This window comes from Podarcis muralis, chromosome 17 (genome assembly GCF_964188315.1).
Source record: "Podarcis muralis chromosome 17, rPodMur119.hap1.1, whole genome shotgun sequence".
NCBI lineage: Eukaryota > Metazoa > Chordata > Lepidosauria > Squamata > Lacertidae > Podarcis > Podarcis muralis.
In genome coordinates, this window is record NC_135671.1 from 12,321,936 (window position 1) to 12,331,739 (window position 9,804).

Here is a 9,804-nt window from a genome sequence, read left to right on the forward strand (position 1 = left end):
GATTGAACCACGGGAAGGCAATCACGGGAAGGCAACTCAAAGCCACCACCCTGGTGAGAATAACGCTTCATCAGTCCAAAAAGTGATGCTGCACCTTTGACCATGTAATCATGTTCATTTATCCAGTCTGTATAACGTTTACTGCACATGTAACTTGTTAAGATACAGTTGTACATTTATCCACTCCATGTTTACAGTATCTCCAGGCTTTGTTTTGCACATGGCACCTTAGTATGTTTGTTGTTTGAATGGTTACAAGTCTCTCTCTATTCTAGTTATTATTCTAGTAAATTTGGTTTCATACTTATAAGCCAGTTTGTGGTGTTGTTGTTTTGTTGCATTACTTCTGCAAGGGCTACCTAGAGAACATATGTGACACACATTGTGATGCTGTATATATTCCAAGTATTATTTAAGGGTTTCTTCTGAATCAAGTACACCAAGTGCACTGCTGACCTCAGTGAGACCAAACATGTACACAAGACTGGAAGAGAGGAAAGGCAAATCCAGATCATGGTAGCCAAGATGGGCACAAGCTGAATCACTGCACACTTGACACAGCCAGCGTCTTGGCCAGAGCTCTCCATGTCTTGCACTGGGGTTCCACTACAAAAGGGCAGACACACATTGCTAAACACATCCTCAGGGGCGTGCAATAGGTAAAGGTAAAGGGACCCCTGACCATTAGGTCCAGTCGTGACCGACTCTGGGGTTGCGGCGCTCATCTCGCTTTATTGGCCAAGGGAGCCGGCATACAGCTTCCGGGTCATGTGGCCAGCATGACTAAGCCGCTTCTGGCGAACCAGAGCAGTGCATGGAAACGCTGTTTACCTTCCCACCAGAGCGGTACCTATTTATCTACTTGCACTTTGACGTGCTTTCGAACTGCTAGGTTGGCAGGAGCAGGGACTGAGCAACGGGAGCTCACCCCGTCGTGGGGATTTCAACTGCCGACCTTCTGATTGGCAAGTCCTAGGCTCTGTGGTTTAACCCACAGCGCCACCCGCGTCCGGATATTTAAGAATCCCACCAAATGCTAGCAGGCAGCAATGGCTGTGTTCCATTTGATAAATGGGTACAGGAGTCTTGCTCAGCCAGTGGACAGAATGCAGCCAGTGATTTTTTCCCTTGTTTCTATAAAAGAAAAAACTGGAGAATCATTTATTAAAAACCTGAGGAAGGTCTGAAATCCCCCTAGGGTGAGCCAGACCCTAGAGGGGACAGTTCTTTTGAGAATAGCCTTGCCTTGCTCATGGGGAAAGATGTCTCCCTTAAATCAAGAACGCATGACCCAAAGTCATGTCTAAGTCAGCTGTACGGCTGCAGCGCTTGATATTTCTTCCAGTCATTGAAAAGTTGTCAGTAGGGAGTTACACGTTGTTTTTATCAACGGCCACCCTCAACAAAAGTTCTCTCTTTCACAGTAGTGCCTTTAATGTAGTCCAGACTTTTTGGGAGCTATTGCAGGAAATTCCCCAGGTTCTTCATTGCAATGTGTTAAACTGAGCCTGATCTCTGGAACTAAAAATAGGTTTCAAGCAATCAGATGAAACAGAAAAGAGCTCTCTCTCTCTCTCTCTCTCTCTCTCACACACACACACACACACAGCACTCTTTTGCATATAATTAGAATGAACTGGGACAGATGCAGGCTGTCAACCAACTAAGAATGGGGGAGTAAAGACCATATGGGACAAAGACCTGCGGCAGTTATAAGATGTATGGCCCAAGTGTGCCCAGATGTCAAGACACAGAAATGCGTCCTTTAATTAGCTAAATACACTGAGCTGTATCCAAATGTTAGTCATACTCAGAACAGACCCGCTGAGATTGAACGGGCACTGCTAATAACTTAGGTCTATTAATTTCAACGGGTTAATTCTGAGTGGAACTTAAGTTGGCTACAGCCCAGTTAACCTAACAATTACCAGTGTTGTAGATATGTGTCTAAAGACCTAGATGCTATGCAAAATACAAAGGGACAGGCCCCGTCCCAATACATGCGCACTGAAAAATAAGTCCCATTGAGTTCAGTGGGATTTATTCCTGGTTAAGCAGGAAAAGCATTGCAGCCCTAGAGAACAAAGTTACAAAACTGGAGGAAGCGAAAGACAAAGCGACGACCAAAGCAAATTAGATGCAAAAACATGCCAACTTGCAACTTTGTTTTGGCTGTCGAAGCATTTCCATTATAATTTTAGTGGCCTGTGCAGTTTTTATCCACAGGTGCTAAATATCAAAAGAGGCGGGCGAGAAATCACAGCCATATCGTGCTACTTTCACTGCTCTGCTGTAACGCAACGAAGCTCCGGCCTCTGGAGCATAAACATAGCAAAAAACAAAACAAAACCCAACCTTTGTTAAATACACTTCACATTAACATCATCGTCATTTACATTCTCAGTAATCTTTACAACAAGCCTGCGAGGTAGGGCAGTTCTAAACTCATGCTTCGGGGGTGGGGATGGTCAAACACAGAACAGCTTGCAGAGCAAAGCTTAGATTTTAGCAGGAAACTTCAAAGCAGGGGACCTCTGTACTATTTTAAAACAGGTCGCTCGTCCTCAGGTGAGCTCAGGTGGTGGTGCTCATGGTTCCAAACCCCACCCCCCTGCGCCCCTCTTTTTCCTCACAACCCTGGAAGGAAAGCCAGCCTAAACACGACCGCCTTCTCCACTATAGCCAGATGTCTTAGAGGAGCAGGGATTTGAGCTGTGCCTTTCCCCCCAGCCTAAGCAAGCCACGCTCCCCACCCGCGCCCCCTGGGAATGGAACTCGCTTGAAGACGCCGGCGCGGTTGCCAACAGAACCCCCGACAGCTTCCAAAGCACCCTAGAAATGCGTAAAAGCGCAAAGCGCATCGCCCTATAGATTTCCTTTTCTCTCTCATTCATTCGCTCGCTTACACACACATCAGAAGCAGCGGGAACGGGAGAGGGGTTGGGGGGGAGGACGGCTTTGCCTCGGCGGCTCCAAGCAGCGCATAAAGAGGAAACTGTTCCCAGGCAGCATTTATGTAAGAAAGCAAAACTCAGCCACGGGCGCCTGGCGTTACCAGGGCGCACGAAGAAAGGCGAAGGAATAAGGCGCGGAGCAGGGCGGGTGGCGGGACTCCCTTACCCCACCGTCGCCTCCTTCCATCTTCCATCTCCCGGCCCTCGTCCGACGAAGCTGCAACAATAGCCCGGGGTGGGTGGGTGGTCGCGTGGGGAGGGGGCTGCCTCGCCTCCCTCGCCGACGATCCCTTTGTTAGAGGCGGAGAAAGAGGAAAGCACGCCGAGGCAGAAGCGCCCGGCAGCCGAGGGTGATGCGCGGGGATTGCAACTGCTGCTCCTGCCGGCGGCCGGGAGGCGGGCATGTGCCGGGGGGGGGGGAGAGAGAGAGAGAGACGGGGACCCGCGGGCGCGCGCGCTCCTCTCACGCGGCGAGGGGGCGGCGGCGAGGAGTCGGCATGACAACGAGGCGGTGGGGGGGGGGGGGTGGCCGCCCGCAAGAACTTCACGCCGGGCAAGCGGCAGAAGCTCCTGCACGAGGAGGGAAGGTGAGGCGGTTCTTCTGGGCATGTGCAAAGCCCTCCGCCTCGCTCCGGTGGTGCCTCCAAACGGCTGCACATGTGCAGTGCGCGGCAGTGAAGCCGCCGGGGGAGGTTCCTTTGCCCGCACTTTGGCCGCCTGCTGAGAAAGCGCAGCTGTTCTGGCTGCCGCTGGGTCTGGCTTCGCTTAGAGGCGAAGCGAGGTCGAGGATGGTTCGGGTTGATGAACGTTACGGCTGCATTAAAATAAAAAACCACACACACACACAAGTTTTATCCTAATATCTCCACGGCGGCAGGAGAACGTGCAGCCAGGGATTTATTTAATGTTTTGATTTTGTTTTGTTTTTTTAATATAATTTTTATTAAATTGTCAGTTTTACATTTTAAAGCACACTCATTTTTACATCCTTAAAATATCAATGGCTATACTGAATGGTATCGTTTTTGCAAAATGTGCAGGGATTTATGATATGTAAAAGGAACCATGGAAAGAAGGGAAGGCATTGATATTTAATGTTTTGATTTTGTGTGTCCGGGATCAGAATTATTCGTCCCCCGAGACAGCCCTGTATAGGGGAGGTTTGTTTAATGTTTAATTATGTTTTTATATATGTTGGAGGCCGTACAAAGTGGCTGGGGGCAACCCAGTCAGATGAGTGGGGTGTGAATAGTAAAATATAATAATAATAATAATAATAATAATAATAATAATAATACATAGGGTGCCCCTATTTTCATCGGAGAAATGTTGAAGGGTATGCAGTCTTCAACAAAGGAGAATAAGCAGGGATCTGTTATATCCCATTGGTATCCACTGGAATGTGATTCCAACCGATGCCCTAAATGAACAAAGTGAGATGCGGCGCTACAAGCAGAGATTAAGGAAGATCATTAAAGAAACAGCAAATGATTTGGACTGCCATCCTATGCTGTACTCCTATACCTGGGAGTAATCCCCAGTGAACAATGGGACTTTTGAGCAGACTTGTATAATAGGATTGTGCAGTTAGTTTATTATACTTTTCCCGCCGTTTGGACTTCCTGCCTAGGCCTGTCTATGTTTGGAAAGATCTAAGCTTTCCCCTCCCTCTGTGACATTTAATGCCTTCTGTATCAAAAAAGAAATAAACGCAACAGGTTTGCAACAGATGAGCCAACGAAGGCAGCAGCAGTGCAGTCCTACGCCACAGGGAAGGAGAGTCATCAGCTTGTTGACACAAGTGTGACTCACTCTTACAGACTCTATGTATAAGGAAGACAAAAATTAATCTATGTCACATTTGTGCAAGTTGTGCACAGCTATATTGTACATGCTCTCTCGCTTACCTTCTCCTCTGTGTGTGTGTGTATTTATGTACAGTATATCTGTGCTTATGTGTCTATACAGCCAGCCACACTGACCCACTGAGCCACAGGAGGGATCATTTCATTTCCCGGTGAAGGCCACCTTGTAATTTCATTTTTGCTTTCTGCACTCACACTTTCAAATAAAATTAATAACATGAAAGTACACATCATAAATTGTTGTTTCGTTGTTGTTGTTGTTGGTCCTTTATTCAGTTTATTCCCTGCCCTCACCAACAAAAGCCATGGTAGTTGCCAGTTGCCTATAACCAGTGTCATGAGCAAAACCAGTCCATTAAATAACAAGAATGAAATTGAAAGTCATGTGGTTTTAAACACATGTTGGTTTCTTTTCCTTCCCTTTCTGGATTCTAGCATTTCAAACAACACTCTTTCCATAGAGGGCAGAACAATTCTTTAAAGAACATGAGGGACTTTCTCTATCTGTTTATCAAGCACATTATTTCAGGCTATGAGTGGTGATATTAACAGAATACTGACTGAGAGCCAGCGTGGGGAAGAGGTCAGAGTGATGGACTTAAGAGACTTGGGTTTAAATCCCCACTAAGCCAGGAAGATCACTGGGTGAACTTGGGCTAGTCATTGCCTCACAACTTAACCTATCTCCAACCTAACCTACCTCATAGCGTTGTTGTGGAGGGGAGAAACTTGAGGTCCTTGGAAGAAGAATAGGATATAAACGATGCTATTGTTTTGTGGCTATACATCACAAAGCGCACAATCCGTTATGTCACTTTAGTGCAAATCAAGCTATGATAAGATCTAACTGCCATGCGAGGTATTAAGATGAATAAAAATGAATGGGTTTACAGTATTTACTAATGTTTATGTAACCTGCTCTGAGCCTGGGGAAAGTCGGTATCAATAGTGCAAATAAATAAATGCCACTAAATAACAATTACATCTCGATGATGTCATTAAAAATGCTGTCAATGTTGCTTCAGAAAATTTATCTGTGTTCTCATTATCAATACATCTGTAGTTTAAAATATTCAGAAAAAGGGAAGTGTATATCTTTTTCAGGCTTAAAGGTAAAGGTACCCCTGCCCGTACGGGCCAGTCTTGACAGACTCTGGGGTTGTGCGGCCATCTCACTCAAGAGGCCGGGAGCCAGCGCTGTCCGGAGACACTTCCGGGTCACGTGGCCAGCGTGACATCGCTGCTCTGGCGAGCCAGAGCCGCACACAGAAACGCCGTTTACCTTCCCGCTAGAAAGCGGTCCCTATTTATCTACTTGCACCCGGGGGTGCTTTCGAACTGCTAGGTTGGCAGGCGCTGGGACCGAGCAACGGGAGCGCACCCCGCTGCGGGGATTCGAACCGCCGACCTTTCGATCGGCAAGCCCTAGGCGCCGAGGCTTTTACCCACAGCGCCACCCGCGTCCCTGTTTTTTCAGGCTTAGTCACTCTATAAAAACATAGAAGGGAGAGAAAGACAGTGTGATGTAATGGCTAGAGTGCTGCTTTATGACCAGGGAGACCAACTCACCGGCTGGCAGGCACTAAGCTACCTGCAGTCCTATATGGTGAACATTAATCCTGCTTTGCATTCACAGAGTCAACATGGAGGTTAGACTGTGTCCAATCTTTACCAAGCTTTTGTTCTGATTGCAGGGAAGTTGTACGACAGTGAGCACGCAACCTGAATTCTGGCTGAATTTCTTGTACGATTTCTCAATCACTCATCCATACCACACTTTTCAGTGCATTTTCCCATAACTTTTCAAAATGCAGAATATCTGGTTTTTTATTTATTTAAAAAGCGGGTTTGTTACACCAAGGCAATAGAGCATCTTCACATACAGTGGTATCTTGGGTTAAGTACTTAATTCGTTCCGGAGGTCCGTACTTAACCTGAAACTGTTCTTAACCTGAAGCACCCACTTTAGCTAATGGGGCCTCCTGCTGCTGCTGCTGCGCCGCCGGAGCACAATTTCTGTTCTCATCCTGAAGCAAAGTTCTTAACCTGAAGCACTATTTCTGGGTTAGCGCAGTCAGTAACCTGAAGCGTCTGTAACCCGAGGTACCACTGTACTTCAATTGCACAGTCCCAAATTTCAAGTGTGCCCTTGAATCTGCTGCAAAGTGCTGACAGTCAGGACTCAGCCCAATGTCACATGATCTACCAGTGGACCTGGAAAAACCTTTCCATTCCCAATTTACTGAAGTAGCCGGTTGGTTGGTTGGTTGGTTTGATTTTTAGGGCCTTGTTTCTTCTGCAAAAGTCAGGAAGTATTCCAGCTTCAGATCTCTCTAGGTGGAGCCCAAAGAGATACACCAGTTCAGGGAAACCAGGTGAGAGCATTGTGCCTCCAGGGCAAAGTTTTGAAGCACAGGGTGGGGCCGGCCTGCTCCTCCGTTTACACGTCTTGCTGCTAGCCTCCAGCCGCAAGTTAGCCAGCTGCACACAGAGAGTGGTGTGACGAGCTGATCTGGAAATCTTACTGTACGGAAAGACATCTGGTTTGAATTTGGCTGGAGACGGCATGTTGCAGAGTATCACAGCACGTGATGGCCTGATCAGCGAGTTTTGCAGATGAATGAACAGCGCTGGAAAGAAAAGTATTGGGCTGCAGTACAGGGCAGGGGGCAGGCAGAGGGGAGCAGAATATCTGGCTTGCCTTATATCGTAGAAGCTAGATAATCAGCAACTTCAAAATTACGGTGGTACCTTGGTTCTCAAACTTAATCCATTTCGCAAGTCTGTTCCAAAACCAAAGAGTTCCAAAACCAAGGCATGCTTTCCCATAGAAAGTAATGCAAAACAGATTAATCCAGACTTTTAAAAACAACCCCTCAAACAGCAATTTAACATGAATTTTACTATCTTACGAGACCATTGATCCATAAAATGAAAGCAATGAGCAATGTAGAAAAGTAAAGGGACCTCTGACCATTAGGTCCAGTCATGACCGACTCTGGGGTTGCGGCACTCATCTCGCTTTATTGGCCGAGGGAGCCGGCATACAGCTTCCGGGTCATGTGGCCAGCATGACTAAGCCACTTCTGGTCAACCAGAGCAGTGCACGGAAACGCCGTTTACCTTGCACTTTATCTACTTGCACTTTGACGTGCTTTTGAACTGCTAGGTTAGCAGGGGCAGGGACCGAGCAACAGGAGCTCACCCTGTTGCGGGGATTCGAACTGCTGACCTTCTGATCGGCAAGCCCTAGGCTCTGTGGTTTAACCCACAGTGCCATCCACGTCCCTAATAAGCAATGTACCGTACTATAAAATAAATAAAACAGTATTGTAGATGATAAAAATTAAAATTAAAAAAAATTCTTACCTGCACTGATGATAGTCATTGTTTGGATAGGGGGCTTTTATCCATTTCCGCAGTCACACAGTCAATCAGTAGCTGAACTGGGATCCACATAGTCACAAAAACAAATCTGAAGAAGCCTCAAAACAAAAAAAAACACAAAATAAATAGCAAAAACAAAAACACCACATATAAGTTCCACATATCACCTCAGAACACTGCAACTGGAAACAGAAAGCTTGAATTACAATGGGGGGAGGCAAATTAGCAGTGGAACAGGAAACACAGGGGGACTCAAAATGGAGCACGTTCAGCTTCTGAAAAAAAGTTCAAAAACCGAAACACCTTCCGGTTTTGCAGCGTTTGGGTTCCAAATTGTTCATGAAATAAGCTGTTCGAAAACCGAGGTACCACTGTATGTTATTTATTAAATTTACATCCTGCCCAGCTCTCAAAGGAGCCCAGGGTAGCCAACACCCAAAAGTTAAAACCATACCATTAAAATAAACTAAAAGCAAAATTTAAACATCTAAAGGCAATGGCGTAGTAGTGCTTAGAGTGCTGGACCTGAGAGACCAGAGGCTATCAAGCATTGCAGGGGGTTGGACTAGATGACCCCTTGGTCTCTTCCAGCTCTACAATTTTATAATTTAATGAGCATGTTGATGCCTCCCTCGTTTCCCATTTGTATTACAATCCTGCCAGCAGCTCTCACCTGCTGAGTTCGCTACTAGAAGGCACAAAGACATGATGCGCAGATTGGAGGCAGGGCTGAGACTGGGAGAGCTACGTTCATGGTAAGTTCAAAGAAGAAGAAGAAGAAGAAGAAGAAGAAGAAGAGGAGGAGGAGGAGGAGGAGTTTGGATTTGATATCCCACTTTATCACTACCAGAAGGAGTCTCAAAGCAGCTAACATTCTCCTTTCCCTTCCTCCCCCAGAACAAACACTCTGTGAGGTGAGTGGGGCTGAAAGGCTTCAAATAAGTGTGACTAGCCCAAGGTCACCCAGCAGCTGCATGGGGAGGAGCAGGGAATCAAACCCGGTTCACCAGATTACGAGTCTACCGCTCTTAACCACTACACCACACTGACTCTTACTGAAAGCAAGGTAGGAGATGAATTAGAAACCTCCAGGTTCCTAGTCTAGTCCAGTAAATCACCAAGGAAAACCCTGGTGCATATATTTGAGTTGTCAGGGGCGGGGGTAGGCTGGATGCCCAAGTTCCTTACAATTCCTGGATCTAACAAGGACCCAGTTACTGGAATAGCCAGACAAGTTTCTTGGTGATCACCCCCTAAGCATGGGTTGTTAAGGTAACAAAGCAACTGGCTCTGCGCCAGGTGACAAATGGGTGGAAAGACAAAGTTGAGAGTTGAGGTGTATGTGAAGTCAAAGCTAGAAGCAGGGCAGCAGGGTGGGAAGGCAGAGAGGCAGAGCCATGCCTGATTTCTGCAGGAATCCAAGGTTGTGGCTAGGGGAGAAGCAAGGCCCTCTTGGGGTCTTAACACTATGAAGCCCTCCATTGTGGTCTCAGGTTGTATACTCCCAGAATCTTCCACCATTCAGAGACTGGGGTGGTATACAACAATATTTTGCATTCTGTTCCGAAACAGCATGAGGGAGGGAGGGATATAAGCAC

General features: G+C 46.7%; 1 protein-coding gene across 2 annotated transcripts in view; it reads right to left on the minus strand.

Moving 5' to 3' along the window:
• PSD3 (pleckstrin and Sec7 domain containing 3) overlaps positions 1-3,373 on the minus strand; it is a 151,982-nt gene extending 148,609 nt beyond the window's left edge. Inside the window, exon 1 of one of the 2 annotated variants that reach the window (XM_077921080.1) lies at positions 3,121-3,373. In XM_077921080.1, the coding sequence (XP_077777206.1) occupies positions 3,121-3,358 (238 nt within the window). In that variant the 5' untranslated portion in view covers positions 3,359-3,373. The remainder of the gene's footprint in view (positions 1-3,120) is intronic. The other variant, XM_077921081.1, reaches the window with a different exon arrangement.
• Between the last annotated feature and the right edge of the window lie 6,431 nt (positions 3,374-9,804).